The 23,852-nt window shown below is 38.3% G+C and overlaps 1 protein-coding gene across 2 annotated transcripts in view; it reads left to right on the top strand.

The window, feature by feature from the left end:
* LOC307120336 (uncharacterized protein) overlaps nucleotides 1–22,649 on the top strand; it is a 66,381-nt gene extending 43,732 nt beyond the window's left edge. For both annotated transcript variants that reach the window (XM_079807333.1, XM_079807332.1), the window contains exons 8-13: nucleotides 3,815–4,120; nucleotides 9,716–10,018; nucleotides 13,727–14,032; nucleotides 14,602–14,904; nucleotides 19,602–19,904; nucleotides 21,219–22,649. In XM_079807333.1, the coding sequence (XP_079663459.1) occupies nucleotides 3,815–4,120; nucleotides 9,716–10,018; nucleotides 13,727–14,032; nucleotides 14,602–14,904; nucleotides 19,602–19,904; nucleotides 21,219–21,472 (1,775 nt within the window). In that variant the 3' untranslated portion in view covers nucleotides 21,473–22,649. The remainder of the gene's footprint in view (nucleotides 1–3,814; nucleotides 4,121–9,715; nucleotides 10,019–13,726; nucleotides 14,033–14,601; nucleotides 14,905–19,601; nucleotides 19,905–21,218) is intronic.
* The last annotated feature ends 1,203 nt before the right edge of the window (nucleotides 22,650–23,852 follow it).

Here is a 23,852-nt window from a genome sequence, read left to right as displayed (position 1 = left end):
GTTTGTTTTTAGGGCCTTGCATGGTCTAGCTCCCGAATATGTGTCAAATCTTCCCCAGGTTTATCAGACGGCAAGGCCACTGAGGTCATCTCAAAAAGGACTTTTAAAGATCCCTAAATCTCATCTGAAGTCCAAAGGGGAGCGTGTCTTATTTTCTGTTGCTGCACCCCGCCTCTGGAATAATCTGCGTCTGGATATTAGATGTTGTACTACATTCATTGGGTATTTTTAAATCACGTTTGAGGGCACGTTTACTTGCGCAGGCTTATGGTTGAGCTAGCAGTTGATGTTGTGTTACTGTTACTGTTGTCTTGTTTTTTAAAATAGTTTTTTTTGATTTGGTGTTTAATGTTTTTGTATATTGTTATGTATGTTGTTGGAATATTTTTTTTAATGGAAAGCACTTTGACCAACTCGAGTTGTTTTTAAATGTGTTAAACAAATAAACTAAAGAGCTGAAAGCATCATGTATTAGCAGATCAGGGGCCTGTTTCAGAAAGGAGGTTCAACCAACTCTGAGTTTAAACCTGAACTCTGAGTTGACGTACTCTGAGATGGGAAACTCTGAGTTTTGGGTTTCAGAACAGCTGAATTGAGGTAGTTCAATCAACTCTGAGTAGACTGACTCTGAGTTAAGTTCATGCACTCCAACTATGAAAAGCCACGATCAATGGAGCTCCGAAATTACGATTCCCCATGGCAACAGCACCCAACAAAAAGACGTTTGCATACTTCCGGGTCAATACACAAGTTTAATTCTTAATTATTTTAATTAAGTTTAATTTTCATGGTATCAAAAAGGCAAACAAAGAATGTGGCATCAGCCAAAAAAAAAAAAAAACATAATTCAATCAGGAAAAGCTTTAAGCATAAAATGTGCATGGGTGTGGGTTTAATGACTTTACAAACATTTGACATATTAAATAAATATCATTCAGTGTCCAATGTGCAGCAGCTTTTCCCACATAGACCCTTTTTACAGACTGTGATGACGTGTTTAAATGGTCATCAATATCGTAAATCCTGCAACGTTTTTTGTATTTTTTTTTATGTATGTACATTTATAACACTAATACTTTTTATTATATTACTTTTGCATCAAATTACAAAAATCAAGTTACTGCTACTGTGAGAGTGTTTCTAATACAGCGTGTATGGGAGTGACAGTTAAAATTAACATCTTTCTCTCTTTTCAATGCAGTTATCAATCTCACTTTAATTTTTCCATCTTTTTGAAAGTTGTGAAATCACTATTGTGAAGTTTTTCTTTTGCTATTTGAGCAAATGGAGACACAAAAAGATATATTTAATGTATTCTCTCATTCACCGCTATAAAAGTTAACCCAACTATGACGACTTCAGCTTCTGAAACCCAGAAATGTGAAAAGGGTCTATGCTCTTTCACATAATGAAATGTTCTCTGATCCCACCTGTTACATTTATTAATCAGGGTAATGACATTAAACAGTTTACTTCTACTCAGGCCAGCCAAACTCCAGCACCACTGACAGATGAAGAGGAGATGGAGGAAGAATGTTAACATCCAACAGGAAAAAGAATAAAGTATTTGTAGGAAATAAAGATGACTATAAAAATGTAAATAAATGTATTTAATAGCTGTGGTGGTGGTTATGCCATATATCTCATACTACCATCTGGCAGCATCCTTCCATTCCATACAATAATCCGTTTTCAGAAAGTGTGATGATGGGAATATGAGTGTCATAAATGCGTCCAACCACTGGAAATCCTAAAGGAAATTCAAATTATTAGGTTACTTCTGGAGGATTATTATCAAGTGAACGTCAGGATCCTTCCTGTATAAAAGGACATGCCATTTTTGTCATTTAGACAGTGTCCTCATGATGAAAATATGAGCAATGAATGTTCCTGCAAAGAATGCTTTTCTTACTTTGTATTTTTGTCAAGTGGCAGAAAATTAAAAAAAAATTATATTTATACTTGAAATACGACCAAAATACTCAGTAAGAAAAGCATTTGTGGCGTTTGAATGAATGAATTAAGTATTTAAACACTGCTGGTGCTTTAAAAAGGGGGAGGAGAACGAAAGAAACTCTGGGTTTACCAAAGAAAACCTGCTCCTGACCAGGTTAGGTTCACAGAGTAAGTTACCCTGGTAACTGACTCTGAGTATAAGTTACCTCTCTTTCAGAAGCGGGCTTGGCTTACCCTGCTTTCTCGGGTTTAACATACCTCCCATTCTGAAACAGAAAACCCAGAGTTTCCCTTATTTCAGGGTTAACCTACTCAGAGTTTTCACTTAACCTCCTTTCTGAAACGGGCCCCAGTTCATCATACCTGCACAAAGTGACCATTTCAATTAGGGTGACCATATTTTGATTACCGAAAACCAGGACACTCAGCCCGGCAATTGAGATACTCAAAGTTTACTCAAAGATTCATTATTAATTTCAATACATTCGACACTAGAACCGCCAGGGGTCGCTGTATACCTAAAACCGCCAGCGGGTAAAATTTACCCATGCAGATTATTACTGTATTGATATGGCTAAAAAACTTAATGTCACTGTTTTATGCCACTGTCTTCACAAAGTAATGTATAGAGTCATGAAATTATTATTTTTAGTCATCAACTATGTTTTTGTCCTGTTGTTTTATGCTATTTTAAGCAGGTTATACTAATCACTTTTTGGTGACTATTGGCTAAACCAGCCTGCAATGACGACGAGAATTAGATAGAAATAAATACATATTTGGGTGGTGTAATATTATAATAAAATGTCATTAATCCCATATTAAGATAACCCATGTTATTTTAATTACTAAAATACCTTAAATAGACAATGAAGAGCAATAATAATCCACCGCACTGCATAAGATGTATGACAACTTACGATAAGGATAACATACGAATTCAAGCGCACAGTTTGACCTAATTAATTATTCATTTGTATAGTTATATCATTTATAATTTGAATAAGAGAACAACACCAATAAACTTGGGATAATCATGAAAATTGTTTTATTCATTCCATCATATCGGATTTTTTTTTTTTTTCAGGAAACGGGCAGACTGGAATAAATAGCAACACAGTAGCAAGCAATACTCAATAAAAAAATTGCAAAACAAAAATGTATAATTAATCCAAAGTTTGAACATTTATAAATAGGCTAAAACATCTTTATTTGACCGTGTGTTGTGTGACTGTTTACAGTAAGCTGACGCGTTGCTCAAACACAGCGGGAAAATAGAGGAATTATATAGGGGTAAATTTGACCCGCTGGCGATAACAGGTATAAATGCCCCGTTTTTAAATCTGGTTTTATCTAAACAATTTTTAACAACAGGGGATTGTAAATAACACAGTTTTAGTAAAAGTCAGTGACTGGGAGACTTGGGTATTTTATTGGAAATCTGTTATGTACATTTGAAAAACAGCCATGGGTAAATTTGACCCTGTGGCGGTTCTAGTGTTAAAGTATGCCCCCTCTGTATGGACAGACAATTGTTATAGTAGGGCCAGGACAGGACTTGAAAACTGGACATGTCCTGGGAAAACAGGACGTTTGGTCACCCTAATTTAAATGATAAAACCATGCAGAAAGAAGTCAGTTGACGTCACATGTCGGTTCAGGGCCCTGCTACACATTACAGTGCTACTGTGAGACAGGAATATGAAGTTTTGTGTCTTTGCCCATTTCAAACTGATGAAACATCATCTGAATGATCTTTATGTAGTCATTTCAAACTCTGATGTTCTGCACACACTTGATCTAATGGCAACATTTCTTTGTGTTTCTCTGTTTGTATGTGCTGCTGTTGCTAATGAAGAGATGTACATATTAGTGACGGAGGGAGAATCAGCCACTCTAAACACTTATACTGAAATACAGAGAGATGATCAGATACAGTTGATGTTTGGAGAGAAGCTCATAGCTCAGATCAAAGGAGGGACCGGACAGACGTTTGATGATGCTGCTGGTGGGAGATTCAGAGGCAGACTGAAGCTGGATGAGAAGACTGGATCTCTGACCATCACAAACATGGGAACTGAAGAATCTGGTCTTTATAAACTACAGATCATCAGCAGCAGCAGCAGAGGAACCATAAACGAGAAATTCTATGTTGATGTCCGTGGTAAGTAGTTGTCTTTCAGTTTATTTTTAAAATATAGATGAGGTGAAAAGTGATGATCCACTTTGTGTTTTTGATCCATTAATGAAAATAGTTCCAAACGAAGCTAAAGCATGAATAATATACTAAATAATGCATCTGCAGATATGGTATTTATGTTAGAACCTGTTCTGAAGTATTGAAGTTATTAATGTTACATGTTTCATTTGCATGTCACCAGCAGTTTTTTATTTTATTTTTACCAATACTCTTGACTCTCACTCACACACACACACACACACACACACACACATGTTTGGTTTTCATCTTTTATGGGGACTTTCCATAGGCGTAATGGTTTTTATACCGTACATACCGTATATTATATCCCCCTACACTGCCCCTGCCCCTAAACCTAACCCTCACAGGAGACATTCTGCAATTTTACATTTTCAAAAAACATCACTTAGTCTGATTTATAAGATGTTTTCCTCATGGGGACCTAAAAATGTCCCCACAAGGATGAGGATTTCGGATATTGCTATCTTTGTGGGGACATTTTGTCCCCATAACGTGATGATTACCAGTCCACACACACACACACACACACACACACACACACACACACACACTGGTGCTGCTATCATTATGAAGACTTTTGGCGTAATGGGTTTTCTATCCCCTAAACCAGGGTTCCTCAGATCCAGTCCTGGAGGTCCACTATCCTGCAGAGTTTAGTTCTGATCCTGATCAAACTCACCTGCAATATTCTAGTATCTGTGCAGTGCAGTGGCCCACTAGGGCCGGATTTGAGGAACCCTGCCCTAAACATAGCCCTCACAGCATTTTTTTTATACATTTTTAATATTTTAATATTTAGTATGCTTATTTAGCCATTTGAACTATGGAGACAGCTGGTTTGTCCTCATAATGTAGGGGTAGAGACCTGAAACCTGAATATATAGGATATTCATCTATATCGCTTTATTTTCAGCTTTACAGCTTGTCAAATTGAGCTAAAATGTTTAATCTTATCATAAATTCAGTTTCTTAATTGAGAAAAAAACACTACAAGATGCATTTTGGTCCGTATCTGTGTGGTGGCGTATCTGGTAAGCTCATGCACTTCTGTGGCAGCGACCCGGGTTTGATTTCAGTCCGTACTGGTTCCAACATTCAATGTTCATGAACATATACTATATATATAACTCTGTTCTCATAGTCTCACTGATGTTCACTGGATAATTAAGTTACTGGTATACTGTGGGGTGTCTATAAAATGTCAGCAAAAGGCAAATCCTTAAGCTGTGCCGTTATTTATAAAGATTACTTTATTGTAGCCTTGAAGCACACTATAATGATGCCATTAGCCATTAGCACACTTCAAGCTTGCTTGGAATGCCATTGCAATGTTTTAAGATCACTAAAAGTTTGTTATCAGTATAATATTAATGTGTGTTAATATTCTATACTCGTACAGTGCAGTTGAATTGCAATTGTAATATATTTGAAGTTTATGCTGAGTGAATTCTGCATTTCAAAACTTAAATACAAGAGTTTATTTAAATTGTACATCAGTATACTTAGAATAGTTCCGCTTTAGCACAAACAAGTATATTTAATACAACTTTAGTTGAACTTTAGCACTGCTTTTGTACAAATAAATGCATTTAGTACAAAATTAGACTTCAAGTATACCAATTTATAGTGCGTCACCAATACATTTAGTTATACTAAAGTACATCCGAATAAATTGTGCTTAAGGATATTATTTTGTCACTAGGGTAGTGTTTGGCTCCATTAGGTGACCCGCACAAATACTTGATTGTCTAGGCCCTCTTGCCTGTAATGTGCGTAAGCAAGCAAAGAATTTGGGAATCATCTTTGATTCAGAGCTTAAATTGGATAAGCATGTAAATTCAGTGGTGAAGACTTTCATTTAAGGCGCATTGCAAAAATCAAACCCTTTTTGTCTTGTGTCTTAGCTCAGTGTTTCTCCAGCACTAGCTTCACTGCATCGGCTCCCAGTTCATTTCAGGGTGCAGTTTGAGGTTTTAACGTTTGTTTTTAGGGCCTTGCATGGTCTAGCTCCCGAATATATGTCAAATCTTCCCCAGGTTTATCAGACGGCAAGGCCACTGAGGTCATCTCAAAAAGGACTTTTAAAGATCCCTAAATCTCATCTGAAGTCCAAAGGGGAGCGTGTCTTATTTTCTGTTGCTGCACCCCGCCTCTGGAATAATCTGCGTCTGGATATTAGATGTTTTACTACATTCATTGGGTATTTTTAAATCACGTTTGAGGGCACATTTACTTGCGCAGGCTTATGGTTGAGCTAGCAGTTGATGTTGTGTTACTGTTACTGTTGTCTTGTTTTTTAAAATAGTTTTTTTTGATTTGGTGTTTAATGTTTTTGTATATTGTTATGAATGTTGTTGGAATATTTTTTTTAATGGAAAGCACTTTGACCAACTCGAGTTGTTTTTAAATGTGTTAAACAAATAAACTAAAGAGCTGAAAGCATCATGTATTAGCAGATCAGTTCATCATACCTGCACAAAGTGACCATTTCAATTAGGGTGACCATATTTTGATTACCGAAAACCAGGACACTCAGCCCGGCAATTGAGATACTCAAATGATACTCAAAGTTTACTCAAAGATTCATTATTAATTTCAATACATTCGACACTAGAACCGCCAGGGGTCGCTGTATACCTAAAACCGCCAGCGGGTAAAATTTACCCATGCAGATTATTACTGTATAGATATGGCTAAAAAACTTAATGTCACTGTTTTATGCCACTGTCTTCACAAAGTAATGTATAGAGTCATGAAATTATTATTTTTAGTCATCAACTATGTTTTTGTCCTGTTGTTTTATGCTATTTTAAGCAGGTTATACTAATCACTTTTTGGTGACTACAGGGAGTGCAGAATTATTAGGCAAATGAGTATTTTGACCACATCATCCTCGTTATGCATGTTGTCTTACTCCAAGCTGTATAGGCTGGAAAGCCTACTACCAATTAAGCATATTAGGTGATGTGCATCTCTGTAATGAGAAGGGGTGTGGTCTAATGACATCAACACCCTATATCAGGTGTGCATAATTATTAGGCAACTTCCTTTCCTTTGGCAAAATGGGTCAAAAGAAGGACTTGACAGGCTCAGAAAAGTCAAAAATAGTGAGATATATTGCAGAGGGATGCAGCAGTCTTAAAATAGCCAAGCTTCTGAAGCGTGATCATCGAACAATCAAGCGTTTCATTCAAAATAGTCAACAGGGTCGCAAGAAGCGTGTGGAAAAACCAAGGCACAAAATAACTGCCCGTGAACTGAGAAAAGTCAAGCGTGCAGCTGCCAAGATGCCACTTGCCACCAGTTTGGCCATATTTCAGAGCTGCAACATCACTGGAGTGCCCAAAAGCACAAGGTGTGCAATACTCAGAGACATGGCCAAGGTAAGAAAGGCAGAAAGTCGACCACCACTGAACAAGACACACAAGCTGAAACGTCAAGACTGGGCCAAGAAATATCTCAAGACTGATTTTTCTAAGGTTTTATGGACTGATGAAATGAGAGTGAGTCTTGATGGGCCAGATGGATGGGCCCGTGGCTGGATTGGTAAAGGGCAGAGAGCTCCAGTCCGACTCAGGCGCCAGCAAGGTGGAGGTGGAGTACTGGTCTGGGCTGGTATCATCAAAGATGAGCTTGTGGGGCCTTTTCGGGTTGAGGATGGAGTCAAGCTCAACTCCCAGTCCTACTGCCAGTTTCTGGAAGACACCTTCTTCAAGCAGTGGTACAGGAAGAAGTCTGCATCCTTCAAGAAAAACATGATTTTCATGCAGGACAATGCTCCATCACTCGCGTCCAAGTACTCCACAGCGTGGCTGGCAAGAAAGGGTATAAAAGAAGAAAATCTAATGATATGGCCTCCTTGTTCACCTGATCTGAACCCCATTGAGAACCTGTGGTCCATCATCAAATGTGCGATTTACAAGGAGGGAAAACAGTACACCTCTCTGAACCGTGTCTGGGAGGCTGTGGTTGCTGCTGCACGCAATGTTGATGGTGAACAGATCAAAACACTGACAGAATCCATGGATGGCAGGCTTTTGAGTGTCCTTGCAAAGAAAGGTGGCTATATTGGTCACTGATTTGTTTTTGTTTGGTTTTTGAAAGTCAGAAATGTATATTTGTGAATGTTGAGATGTTATATTGGTTTCACTGGTAAAAATAAATAATTGAAATGGGTATAAATTAGTTTTTTGTTAAGTTGCCTAATAATTATGCACAGTAATAGTCACCTGCACACACAGATATCCCCCTAAAATAGCTAAAACTAAAAACTACTTCCAAAAATATTCAGCTTTGATATTAATGAGTTTTTTGTGTTCATTGACAACATGGTTGTTGTTTAATTATTAATGTTGTAAAATGAATCCTCAAAAATACAACTTGCCTAATAATTCTGCACTCCCTGTATAGGCTAAACCAGCCTGCAATGACGACGAGAATTAGATAGAAATAAATACATATTTGGTGGTGTAATATTATAATAAAATGTCATTAATCCCATATTAAGATAACCCATGTTATTTTAATTACTAAAATACCTTAAATAGACAATGAAGAGCAATAATAATCCACCGCACTGCATAAGATGTATGACAACTTACGATAAGGATAACATACGAATTCAAGCGCACAGTTCTACCTAATTAATTATTCATTTGTATAGTTATATCATTTATAATTTGAATAAGAGAACAACACCAATAAACTTGGGATAATCATGAAAATTGTTTTATTCATTCCATCATATCGGATTTTTTTTTTTTTCAGGAAACGGGCAGACTGGAATAAATAGCAACACAGTAGCAAGCAATACTCAATAAAAAAATTGCAAAACAAAAATGTATAATTAATCCAAAGTTTGAACATTTATAAATAGGCTAAAACATCTTTATTTGACCGTGTGTTGTGTGACTGTTTACAGTAAGCTGACGCGTTGCTCAAACACAGCGGGAAAATAGAGGAATTATATAGGGGTAAATTTGACCCGCTGGCGATAACAGGTATAAATGCCCCGTTTTTAAATCTGGTTTTATCTAAACAATTTTTAACAACAGGGGATTGTAAATAACACAGTTTTAGTAAAAGTCAGTGACTGGGACACTTGGGTATTTTATTGGAAATCTGTTATGTACATTTGAAAAACAGCCATGGGTAAATTTGACCCTGTGGCGGTTCTAGTGTTAAAGTATGCCCCCTCTGTATGGACAGACAATTGTTATAGTAGGGCCAGGACAGGACTTGAAAACTGGACATGTCCTGGGAAAACAGGACGTTTGGTCACCCTAATTTAAATGATAAAACCATGCAGAAAGAAGTCAGTTGACGTCACATGTCGGTTCAGGGCCCTGCTACACATTACAGTGCTACTGTGAGACAGGAATATGAAGTTTTGTGTCTTTGCTCATTTCAAACTGATGAAACATCATCTGAATGATCTTTATGTAGTCATTTCAAACTCTGATGTTCTGCACACACTTGATCTAATGGCAACATTTCTTTGTGTTTCTCTGTCTGTATGTGCTGCTGTTGCTAATGAAGAGAGGGAGATATCAGTGACGGAGGGAGAATCAGCCACTCTAGACACTGATACTGAAATACAGAGAGATGATCAGATACTGTGGATGTTTGAAGAGAAGCTCATAGCTCAGATCAAAGGAGGGACCGGACAGACGTTTGATGATGCTGCTGGTGGGAGATTCAGAGGCAGACTGAAGCTGGATGAGAAGACTGGATCTCTGACCATCACAAACATGAGAAATGAAGAATCTGGTCTTTATAAACTACAGATCATCAGCAGCAGCAGAGGAACCATAAACAAGAGATTCTATGTTGATGTCCGTGGTAAGTAGTTGTCTTTCAGTTTATTTTTAAAATATTGATGAGGTGAAAAGTGATGATCCACTTTGTGTTTTTGATCCATTAATGAAAATAGTTCCAAACGAAGCTAAAGCATGAATAATATACTAAATAATGCATCTGCAGATATGGTATTTATGTTAGAACCTGTTCTGAAATATTGAAGTTATTAGTGTTACATGTTTCATTTGCATGTCACCAGCAGTTTTTTATTTAATTTTTACCAATACTCTTGACTCACACACACACACACACACACACACACACACACTGGTGCTGCTATCATTATGAAGACTTTTGGTGTAATGGGTTTTCTATCCCCTAAACCAGGGTTCCTCAGATCCAGTCCTGGAGGTCCACTATCCTGCAGAGTTTAGTTCTGATCCTGATCAAACTCACCTGCAATATTCTAGTGTCTGTGCAGTGCAGTGGCCCACTAGGGCCGGATTTGAGGAACCCTGCCCTAAACATAGCCCTCACAGCATTTTTTTTATACATTTTTAATATTTTAATATTTAGTATGCTTATTTAGCCATTTGAACTATGGAGACAGCTGGTTTGTCCTCATAATGTAGGGGTAGAGACCTGAAACCTGAATATATAGGATATTCATCTATATCGCTTTATTTTCAGCTTTACAGCTTGTCAAATTGAGCTAAAATGTTTAATCTTATCATAAATTCAGTTTCTTAATTGAGAAAAAAACACTACAAGATGCATTTTGGTCCGTATCTGTGTGGTGGCGTATCTGGTAAGCTCATGCACTTCTGTGGCAGCGACCCGGGTTTGATTCCAGTCCGTACTGGTTCCAACATTCAATGTTCATGAACATATACTATATATATAACTCTGTTCTCATAGTCTCACTGATGTTCACTGGATAATTAAGTTACTGGTATACTGTGGGGTGTCTATAAAATGTCAGCAAAAGGCAAATCCTTAAGCTGTGCCGTTATTTATAAAGATTACTTTATTGTAGCCTTGAAGCACACTATAATGATGCCATTAGCCATTAGCACACTTCAAGCTTACTTGGAATTTCATTGCAATGTTTTAAGATCACAAGTTTGTTATCAATGTAATATTAATGTGTGTTAATATTCTATACTCGTACAGTGCAGTTGAATTGCAATTGTAATATATTTGAAGTTTATGCTGAGTGAATTCTGCATTTCAAAACTTAAATACAAGAGTTTATTTAAATTGTACATCAGTATACTTAGAATAGTTCCGCTTTAGCACAAACAAGTATATTTAATACAACTTTAGTTGAACTTTAGCACTGCTTTTGTACAAATAAATGCATTTAGTACAAAATTAGACTTCAAGTATACCAATTTATAGTGCGTCACAAATACATTTAGTTATACTAAAGTACATCCGAATAAATTGTGCTTAAGGATATTATTTTGTCACTAGGGTAGTGTTTGGCTCCATTAGGTGACCCGCACAAATACTTGATTGTCTAGGCCCTCTTGCCTGTAATGTGCGTAAGCAAGCAAAGAATTTGGGAATCATCTTTGATTCAGAGCTTAAATTGGATAAGCATGTAAATTCAGTGGTGAAGACTTTCATTTAAGGCGCATTGCAAAAATCAAACCCTTTTTGTCTTGTGTCTTAGCTCAGTGTTTCTCCAGCACTAGCTTCACTGCATCGGCTCCCAGTTCATTTCAGGGTGTAGTTTGAGGTTTTAACGTTTGTTTTTAGGGCCTTGCATGGTCTAGCTCCCGAATATATGTCAAATCTTCCCCAGGTTTATCAGACGGCAAGGCCACTGAGGTCATCTCAAAAAGGACTTTTAAAGATCCCTAAATCTCATCTGAAGTCCAAAGGGGAGCGTGTCTTATTTTCTGTTGCTGCACCCCGCCTCTGGAATAATCTGCGTCTGGATATTAGATGTTTTACTACATTCATTGGGTATTTTTAAATCACGTTTGAGGGCACATTTACTTGCGCAGGCTTATGGTTGAGCTAGCAGTTGATGTTGTGTTACTGTTACTGTTGTCTTGTTTTTTAAAATAGTTTTTTTGATTTGGTGTTTAATGTTTTTGTATATTGTTATGTATGTTGTTGGAATATTTTTTTTAATGGAAAGCACTTTGACCAACTCGAGTTGTTTTTAAATGTGTTAAACAAATAAACTAAAGAGCTGAAAGCATCATGTATTAGCAGATCAGTTCATCATACCTGCACAAAGTGACCATTTCAATTAGGGTGACCATATTTTGATTACCGAAAACCAGGACACTCAGCCCGGCAATTGAGATACTCAAATGATACTCAAAGTTTACTCAAAGATTCATTATTAATTTCAATACATTTGACTCTAGAACCGCCAGGGGTCGCTGTATACCTAAAACCGCCAGCGGGTAAAATTTACCCATGCAGATTATTACTGTATTGATATGGCTAAAAAACTTAATGTCACTGTTTTATGCCACTGTCTTCACAAAGTAATGTATAGAGTCATGAAATTATTATTTTTAGTCATCAACTATGTTTTTGTCCTGTTGTTTTATGCTATTTTAAGCAGGTTATACTAATCACTTTTTGGTGACTATTGGCTAAACCAGCCTGCAATGACGACGAGAATTAGATAGAAATAAATACATATTTGGGTGGTGTAATATTATAATAAAATGTCATTAATCCCATATTAAGATAACCCATGTTATTTTAATTACTAAAATACCCTAAATAGACAATGAAGAGCAATAATAATCCACCGCACTGCATAAGATGTATGACAACTTACGATAAGGATAACATACGAATTCAAGCGCACAGTTTGACCTAATTAATTATTCATTTGTATAGTTATATCATTTATAATTTGAATAAGAGAACAACACCAATAAACTTGGGATAATCATGAAAATTGTTTTATTCATTCCATCATATCGGATTTTTTTTTTTTTTCAGGAAACGGGCAGACTGGAATAAATAGCAACACAGTAGCAAGCAATACTCAATAAAAAAATTGCAAAACAAAAATGTATAATTAATCCAAAGTTTGAACATTTATAAATAGGCTAAAACATCTTTATTTGACCGTGTGTTGTGTGACTGTTTACAGTAAGCTGACGCGTTGCTCAAACACAGCGGGAAAATAGAGGAATTATATAGGGGTAAATTTGACCCGCTGGCGATAACAGGTATAAATGCCCCGTTTTTAAATCTGGTTTTATCTAAACCATTTTTAACAACAGGGGATTGTAAATAACACAGTTTTAGTAAAAGTCAGTGACTGGGAGACTTGGGTATTTTATTGGAAATCTGTTATGTACATTTGAAAAACAGCCATGGGTAAATTTGACCCTGTGGCGGTTCTAGTGTTAAAGTATGCCCCCTCTGTATGGACAGACAATTGTTATAGTAGGGCCAGGACAGGACTTGAAAACTGGACATGTCCTGGGAAAACAGGACGTTTGGTCACCCTAATTTAAATGATAAAACCATGCAGAAAGAAGTCAGTTGACGTCACATGTCGGTTCAGGGCCCTGCTACACATTACAGTGCTACTGTGAGACAGGAATATGAAGTTTTGTGTCTTTGCCCATTTCAAACTGATGAAACATCATCTGAATGATCTTTATGTAGTCATTTCAAACTCTGATGTTCTGCACACACTTGATCTAATGGCAACATTTCTTTGTGTTTCTCTGTCTGTATGTGCTGCTGTTGCTAATGAAGTGAGGAAGATATCAGTGGAGGAGGGAGAATCAGCCACTCTAAACACTGATACTGAAATACAGAGAGATGATCAGATACTGTTGATGTTTGAAGAGAAGCTCATAGCTCAGATCAAAGGAGGGACCGGACAGACGTTTGATGATGTTGCTGATGAGAGATTCAGAGGCAGACTGAAGCTGGATGAGAAGACTGGATCTCTGACCATCACAAACATGAGAACTGAAGATTCTGGTCTTTATAAACTACAGATCATCAGCAGCAGCAGCAGAGGAACCATAAACGAGAAATTCTATGTTACTGTCTGGGGTAAGTAGTTGTCTTTCAGTTTATTTTTGAAATACTGTTGTGTTACTGTTACTGTTGTCTTGTTTTTTAAAATTGTTTTTTTGATTTGGTGTTTAATGTTTTTGTATATTGTTATGAATGTTGTTGGAATATTTTTTTTAATGGAAAGCACTTTGACCAACTCGAGTTGTTTTTAAATGTGTTAAACAAATAAACTAAAGAGCTGAAAGCATCATGTATTAGCAGATCAGTTCATCATACCTGCACAAAGTGACCATTTCAATTAGGGTGACCATATTTTGATTACCGAAAACCAGGACACTCAGCCCGGCAATTGAGATACTCAAATGATACTCAAAGTTTACTCAAAGATTCATTATTAATTTCAATACATTAAAGTATGCCCCCTCTGTATGGACAGAAAATTGTTATAGTAAGGCCAGGACAGAACTTGAAAACTGGACATGTCCTGGGAAACAGGACTATTTCAAACTGACGAAACATCATCTGATGTTCACTGCACACACTTGATCTAATGGCAACATTTATTTGTGTTTCTCTGTCTGTATGTGCTGCTGTTGCTAATGAAGTAAGGGAGATATCAGTGGAGGAGAGAGAATCAGCCACTCTAAACACTGATACTGAAATACAGAGAGATGATCAGATACTGTGGATGTTCAGAGAGGATCTCATAGCTCAGATCAAAGGAGGGACCGGACAGACGTTTGATGATGTTGCTGATGGGAGATTCAGAGGCAGACTGAAGCTGGATGAGAAGACTGGATCTCTGACCATCACAAACATGAGATTTGAAGAATATGGTCTTTATAAACTACAGATCATCAGCAGCAGCAGAGGAACCATAAACAAGAGATTCTTTGTTACTGTCTATGGTAAGTAGTTGTCTTTCAGTTTATTTTTAAAATATAGATGAGGTGAAAAGTGATGATTCACTTTGTGTTTTTGATCCATTAATGAAAATAGTTCCAAACGAAGCTAAAGCATGAATAATATACTAAATAATGCATCTGCAGATATGGTATTTATTTTAGAACCTGTTCTGAAGTATTGAAGTTATTAGTTTTACATGTTTCATTTGCATGCCACCAGCAGTTTTTTTTTTATTTTAACAAATACTCTTGACTCTCACACACACACACACACACACAAACACACTGGTGCTGCTATCATTATGAAGACTTTTGGCGTAATGGGCTTTCTATGAAGGTAAATTGATGCCTTAAAGAATCACAAGCGCAGGGTAAGATTTGTGAAAGTGTACATAAGATTGCAAGCGTAAATTAAATTTGCATGCGCAAGATAAGTTTTGTAAAGGTGTAAATTGCCTTTCAAGTGTAGGAAAAAATATATTCGCTGCATTTTACTGTTATTCGTAAGTGTAATTCATGTATTGTGAAACTGCAACTTCATGTTAACGCAAAATAAATATGATCTGTATTCTTCTGACTTCCATTTTTCCGTGCTAAGACTTTTGACATGTTTCTTTCGCCAAGATATGGCCAAAATCATTGCGACTGAGAACATCGATTTGCAAGCGAAAACATCAGAGTCAGGAACTGCAAAACGGATTGACCGTGTAAAACCAACCTTTGTGTAAAAAAAATAAACTGTTGCAAATGTCCAAATGACTTCTTGTGTACGTAGGGCAAAAAAGTTCCAGAGAGAAACCGATTTGTACAGTTCCGTCTTTCTTTTAGCTGCGCTTAAAGTTTTGGCACGATTCTCTCACTCGCAGAGTTTTGCAAGCGCAAGGAGGAAGGCGGGTCCACCTTCTTCTGTAGCCAATCAAATGAGCTGCTCGCTGACTCTCGATTTACCCTTATCTGATTGTTTTCAATAAACACCCCAGACGCCAGGACACATCTTTATCTTCATTTGGCTCAGCATTCCGAGTTAGTGTGTTAAGAAAGAAAATGTATATTCAGTGTATCCTTATCATCATCATGCCATGATATTAATTTATCATCTTGATGCTGCTAAAAGTATAGTATCTGCACTACTGCATGCATAATTTCACCTGACTACTGATCAGGGGCGATTCCAGAATTATTATTATTATTATTATTATTATTAGTAGTAGTAGTAGTAGTAGTAGTAGTAGTAGTAGTAGTAGTAGTAGTGTTAGTATTAAATTATTATTTTTCCTTTTACATGTACACTCACCTAAAGGATTATTAGGAACACTTGTTCAATTTCTCATTAATGCAATTGTCTAATCAACCAATCACATGGCAGTTGCTTCAATGCATTTAGGGGTGTGGTCCTGGTCATGACAATCTCCTGAACTCCAAACTGAATGTCAGAATGGGAAAGAAAGGTGATTTAAGCAATTTTGAGCGTGGCATGGTTGTTGGTGCCAGACGGGCCGGTCTGAGTATTTCACAATCTGCTCAGCTACTGGGATTTTCACGCACAACCATTTCTAGGGTTTACAAAGAATGGTGTGAAAAAGGAAAAACATCCAGTATGTGGCAGTCCTGTGGGCGAAAATGCCTTGTTGATGCTAGAGGTCAGAGAAGAATGGGCTGACTGATTCAAGCTGATAGAAGAGCAACTTTGACTGAAATAACCACTCGTTACAACCGAGGTATGCAGCAAAGCATTTGTGAAGCCACAACACGCACAACCTTGAGGCGGATGGGCTACAACAGCAGAAGACCCCACCGGGTACCACTCATCTCCACTACAAATAGGAAAAAGAGGCTACAATTTGCACAAGCTCACCAAAATTGGACAGTTGAAGACTGGAAAAATGTTGCCTGTTCTGATGAGTCTCGATTTCTGTTGAGACATTCAGATGGTAGAGTCAGAATTTGGCGTAAACAGAATGAGAACATGGATCCATCATGCCTTGTTAGCACTGTGCAGGCTGGTGGTGGTGGTGTAATGGTGTGGGGGATGTTTTCTTGGCACACTTTAGGCCCCTTAGTGCCAATTGGGCATTGTTTAAATGTCACGGCCTACCTGAGCATTGTTTCGGACCATGTCCATCCCTTTATGACCACCATGTACCCATCCTCTGATGGCTACTTCCAGCAGGATAATGCACCATGTCACAAAGCTCGAATCATTTCAAATTGGTTTCTTGAACATGACAATGAGTTCACTGTACTAAATTGGCCTCCACAGTCACCAGATTTCAACCCAATAGAGCATCTTTGTGATGTGGTGGAACGGGAGCTTCGTGCCCTGGATGTGCATCCCACAAATCTTCATCAACTGCAAGATGCTATCCTATCAATATGGGCCAACATTTCTAAAGAATGCTTTCAGCACCTTGTTGAATCAATGCCACGTAGAATTAAGGCAGTTCTGAAGGCAAAAGGGGGTCAAACACAGTATTAGTATGGTGTTCCTAATAATCCTTTAGGTGAGTGTATTTTAAGGGCATCTCTAAATTATGCACCATTTATCATCTAATACAATCATTTAAAGTCCCTGTAAAGTCAAAACTAAACATGTGTTCTGAGTTCCTCACACCACAGATAAATGTGTTATTAACCACCCAGCCAAATTTTAATCATAAAATAGCTTATCAAAAACTTGAAAAAATGAGCAGCATTCTCTGCTCTCAAACGCTGGGGGGTGTGTCCGCTGTCTGCGCCGAAACCACGCCCACTCACAGGAAAGCTGCCGTAGCACACAAGGCAACACTCACATACTGATCACGACCGTCTATGATCAAGACACACCAGATGTCGGCGGGACGGGAGGATGAAGGCCTGGGCGGGGGATAGATGGTTCTGCAGCGGATTATCAGTGAATCCCAGCTGTCTCCGGTGAAAGTTTGTAAAACTATTCGGTGTAAAGTCACTTTAGAGGGGAGGAGCTAGGCTCGATGGCTCCAGTGCGTCATCGAGCCAACGTTTTAGCCCCGCCCAGAAAATCCTGAACACAGCAACGGTGAAAAACTGTTTAGCGGTCTAACTTCTGAACTCAGTACTACATAGTTCACAGTCTTTGTAATGTGTTTCAGCAATACAATTCTAATATTTATAATGTGTTTAGAAACAAATCTCAGAATTGCCTTTACAGGGACTTTAACCTCTAGATGGCTGTATATCCCTATATATAAACATAAACATGGCGGTGTATTTCCTGTTTGCTGGGTTTTGATTCAGACATAATTAGTTAGTTTCATTTGATTTGGAGATGGATGGATGGATGGATGGATGGATGGATGGATGGATGGATGGATGGATGGATGGATAGATAGATAGATAGATAGATAGATAGATAGATAGATAGATAGATAGATAGATAGATAGATAGATAGATAGATAGATAGATAGATAGATAGATAGATAGATAGATAGATAGACAGACTATTCTTTGTCAAAGTTGAGTTTTTATATTGATTTGAAGTATCAGTTTTGTATTAGCCTACAGTCAAACCTGGACATAGAGAAAGCATTTTGTTATTCATACTAGCTACATATAATAGCTTGATCAGTCACATTATAGTAATCAGAATCAATACAGTGCGACCAGGACGATATTTCAAAATATATAATTGAGTGTTAAATTGTTTTTGCAAATTATTTTAGAACTGCATTTCGTTGCCTTTTACCTGTACTTGTGTAATGACAATAAAGTTGAATCTAATCTAATCTAATCTAAATACCATGAAATGTGGTCTGAAAAAGTCTTAATCAGAATGGTATTATTGGGTATTAAAGAATGGGTATTAAATGTTTTGATTGTAAAGTTTAACATCAGCTCAGTGGTGTAAGCAGATTATATAATATATAAAATTTAAATGCAATTCCAAACCAATCCAATAACGACACCAGCTCAAAATTCAGGATGAACACATATAGTCAGCCTTGAATGGTGCACAGCTTATTAAGCAGTTTATTAAGCCTTCCTCCTTGCGCTTGCAAAACTCTGCGAGTGAGAGAATCGTGCCAAAACTTTAAGCGCAGCTAAAAGAAAGACGGAACTGTACAAATCGGTTTCTCTCTGGAACTTTTTTGCCCTACGTACGCAAGAAGTCATTTGGACATTTGCAACAGTTTATTTTTTTTACACAAAGTGTTGGTTTTACACGGTCAATCCGTTTTGCAGTTCCTGACTCTGATGTTTTCGCTTGCAAATCGATGTTCACAGTCGCAATGATTTTGGCCATATCTTGACGAAAGAAACATATCAAAAGTTGCCATTGCAATGTTTTAAGATCACAAAGTTTGTTATCAGTTTAGTATTAATGTGTGTTAATATTCTATACTCGTACAGTGCAGTTGAATTGCAATTGTAATATATTTGAAGTTTATGCTGAGTGAATTCTGCATTTCAAAACTTAAATACAAGAGTTTATTTAAATTGTACATCAGTATACTTGGAATAGTTCCGCTTTCCAATTTAGTGGTCAGAGTCCTGCTACACATTACAGTGCTACTGTGAGACAGGAATATGAAGTTTTGTGTCTTTGCCCATTTCAAACTGATGAAACATCATCTGAATGATCTTTATGTAGTCATTTCAAACTCTGATGTTCTGCACACACTTGATCTAATGGCAACATTTCTTTGTGTTTCTCTGTCTGTATGTGCTGCTGTTGCTAATGAAGTGAGGAAGATATCAGTGGAGGAGGGAGAATCAGCCACTCTAGACACTGATACTGAAATACAGAGAGATGATCAGATACAGTTGAAGATTCGAGAGAAGCTCATAGCTCAGATCAAAGGAGGGACCGGACAGACGTTTGATGATGCTGATGATGGGAGATTCAGAGGCAGACTGAAGCTGGATGAGAAGACTGGATCTCTGACCATCACAAACATGGGAACTGAAGATTCTGGTATTTATAAACTATATATCAGCAGCAGCAGCAGAGGAACCATAAACGAGATATTCTATGTTGATGTCCGTGGTAAGTAGTTGTCTTTCAGTTTATTTTTAAAATATTGATGAGGTGAAAAGTGATGATCCACTTTGTATTTTTGATCCATTAATGAAAATAGTTCCAAACGAAGCTAAAGCACGAATAATATACTAAATAATGCATCTGCAGATATGGTATTTATGTTAGAACCTGTTCTGAAATATTGAGGTTATTAGTGTTACATGTTTCATTTGCATGTCACCAGCAGTTTAGTTTTACCAATACTCTTGACTCACACACACACACACACACACACACACACACACACACACACTGGTGCTGCTATCATTATGAGGACTTTCAATTGGCGTAATGGGTTTTCTATCCCCTAAACCAGGGTTCCTCAGATCCAGTCGTGGGCGTCACCGTACGCGTACAGGCAACACCATTGTCAAAACGATCCCCATTCACATGGATCCTCGAGAACGTCACCATTTTCACAGATTCACGTTTTTGTTACCATGGAGATTTTTTTCAAAAACTTTCAAAAGCAGCACTCCTCTCAGAAACTGAAGCCTCCGTGCCTTGATCGCCCCCCGGTGGCCGGTCCCAATATAGCTCATAAACTCCACCCCCCATGTATTACAATGGCATGAGACACACTAAACAATTAAATTACACTGTTGTCGAGGCATTAACAGACTTTTTTCGAGAGGAGATTGGAGCTTTAGCTTTAATTTCTACATTTTCATAACTGTTTATTTCACACCATCATAATGAATTGTTCTGCATCTGTGAGAGTGTGGGCAGGCTTTTGATAATCGCGCCTCTACTTCCTGCTCTGTACCACGGTCTCGAGATCACTACTGCGCAGACTCAGCCCCAAATCTGCGCAAGATGTCAGCGTCATGTGCGGCCTCCGAAAGCTTCAACTCTCGTCAGCGGAAGCCAATGAAGTCGCGCCGTCTATTTTTTTTACGGTCTATGTTTGAAACCCATTTTGAAAAGTTTGCATTTTCAGGAACCCAATACGCCCTTGTCGTGTAAATGAACGGCCAAAACGCATAAAAAGTTTTACATTTTTAGTTGAAAGCGGTGTTGTGTAAACACCCTAAAACAATATCATGATCTGATGTGTGATGTGGCACCATTTGACACTCTGTCCATGTATCCAAGATTTTAACTTATATTTATGTAGACCGTTCACTAAATATGCTACTGGCAATGTATTATTTAAATGAGTTTGTGCATTGAATTTCTAATGATAATTTGATGGTAGATTTTTGATGTTAGTTTTCATATCTTTAGATCAGTTCATCTTCTGTCTTTAATTTCTGTCATTATCTCTGTATTTTCTTTCAGGTTCCACAGAACATGAATCAGCGACTGCACTGAAGCCACAGTCAAATAAAGAGATTCCTGATGGAGTGAATGAATCAGCGACTCCACTGAAGCCACAGTCAAATAAAGAGATTCCTGATGGAGTGAATGAATCAGCGACTCCACTGAAGCCACAGTCAAATAAAGAGTTTCCTGATGGAGTGAAGGAATCCGTGACTGTAGTGATGCCGCTGTTGAGTGATGTGGATGAGCGGCAGGAGACCAGCTCACTTTGATAAGACACACATCAGTGTCAGGGATGGATTATGACACGTTTGTGTTAAAAGCCCCCCAGTGCACTGATTTCCTGTTGATTTCTTGGGTTGATTCCTCTGGTCTAGTGTGTCAATCTGTGCCTGATTAGTGTCCATCCCTGTGACATCATCAACGGTTGAGCTCCATCTTTATGAGCCTCCATCCAGTGAAAGTCAGAAATGAATATGTGTCTGTTGAGCTGTTAAACTCGTGTGTCAAAAGCTTCTTTGCTTTTAAATGACGAAACATGTTTGTCAAACTTTCATATATAATTTTATTAATGTTACATTTCATACCTGTTACTCCATTAGCAGTTTGACTCTCACAGCTTTGATTTTGTGTGATTGTATACAGTGAGCCTCATAGATAATCAGGTTCACTAACCATTGTATGTGCTGTTTTATATAATAACTAACACCAATATCAGGTTAATGCTCAAGTTCAGCTTTGAGGTTAGGGCAGTGTCTCTGAAGCCGAGGTCACATGACACTGTCCTCGTGTGTAGAGACACACAGTTCATAAACATCTCACCGTCCAGTGCCGCATTCAGTGTTACTTAAATGTATTTTTTTTTTTTTTTAAGTTAACATTATTTTGTACTATTTTACGTTTTAATTTCATTTAAAATTGTGCCTTTGTACCTTTTTTCTGCTACAGTATATTAAATACTTTCACTTAAATATATTGTCCAAAGATATGTTCAGAAGTTAATCTGTTTATCTGTCCTTGAATCAGATCTGAATATGAAGTTATAAATATGACCTGAGTTTAGAGTACCATAATCATGCTGAAGCACTTGACTGATAAACTCGCCTTATTGCACTTGTATCAAAAAAAAATTAAATTAACAAGAAGCTTTTTGTTTGACATTTCTCTACTTTAAAACAGAAATGTGATGTGCATTGTGTTGTGCTTTGGATTAATCTTTTAATGACGCTTGATTTATTCTCATCTGGAAGTCTTTTGGATGAAAGCTTCTGTCTGATTAATTAATATTCATGTAAGATTTCTGTCCTCTATAGTCTATAGTCAAAAACTGATTGCCTTTTTCTACCAAGAGCAGCTGTTCTAACATAAAGCGCATGATTGTTTTGTTTTAAACATGTAATGAATATGCACATTTGTATCTGAATGTTATAAAAAATAAAAAGTTGTGTGAAATATGTGTTGATTCATACTGTATTAAAAAATCGGATTGATCATGATTAGACGCAGCAGAAATAGAGAATTACACTCAGACCCTCGGTTTCACAGACAAGGCTTAAGATAAAATGAGTGTTTGAGCTGTTTTAACCGAAAGCAATATTTTATCTAAAAATATGTTGGTGCCATGGTTCCCTTTTGAGAGTACACTTCGTATTGCGTAGGATACGCTAGGGGGACTCCATTCCCTCGAGAATATGAAGCAAAAATTATATCCATAATTTCATAATGTAAAATGCAGTGCAGCTGCACAGCAAATACAGCAGAACGTATCCTTTTTCCTAACCTGACGAGCATTGTTTCAAATCCCACGTGCACCTCATGCAGAGGCCCTCTCTACAGCGGGGATCGTCACATTATCTGTGCCAGGTGTCTCGGCCGAGACCACGCCCTGAACGCACTCTCTCAGGGCGGCTGCCCGGAGTGTGACGAGATGGAGCTACCGACCTTGCGAGCTCAGCTAGCCCTCTTAGACACCAACCCCGCACCTAGCGCTCTCCCCTCTGGTCCGTGCAGGAAAAAGCGTCCAGCCAAAGAGCCCCGGAGCGAACAGAGCACACGCCGGAATCGGTGCCTCGACTTGGCTCGTTCTGTTCACCCAGGAGGACCAGCGCCCCTCTCATGCAGCGGCCTGCTCCGTCTCATTTGGTGGACCAGGAATGGAGGAGGAAGAAGGGGAGGACAGTATCTCTATGACGGCGAGCGAGTGGTCCAGTTCTATCTCGGAGCCCCCTGCTTCGACGCAGACCACCACTAGCGTCAGAGCCAGTGTCGACGCTGAGCTGGATCGTGTGCTCTCTCAGGCCATTGCAGAACTCGGGCTCGAGTGGTCTCAACCCCAGGAGCCATCACGAAGCAGGCTGGACGGGTGGTTTCTCCAAGGTCGTCGCCAATCCACTCCTCAAAGACCCGCCCCCTTCTTCCCAGAGGTTCACGATGAACTGACGAAGGCTTGGAAAGCGTAATGTTCTTCCCTCGCTAAATCCCCTTTCTCCCCTCGAAGCCCTGCCGCACCACATCAGCCCTCGCCGGTCGAGCTTACGCCTCCGCCGGCCAGGCTGCATCGGCACTGCATACGATGGCCGTCTTCCAAGTGTTTCAGGCCAAACTTCTCCGCTCATTGGACGAGTCTGTTCCTGACCCCGAGACACTCAAAGA

Source organism: Gobio gobio (assembly GCF_949357685.1).
Source record: "Gobio gobio genome assembly, chromosome: 24".
NCBI classification, from domain to species: Eukaryota; Metazoa; Chordata; class Actinopteri; order Cypriniformes; family Gobionidae; genus Gobio; species Gobio gobio.
This window is presented reverse-complemented; position numbering and strand designations above follow the sequence as displayed.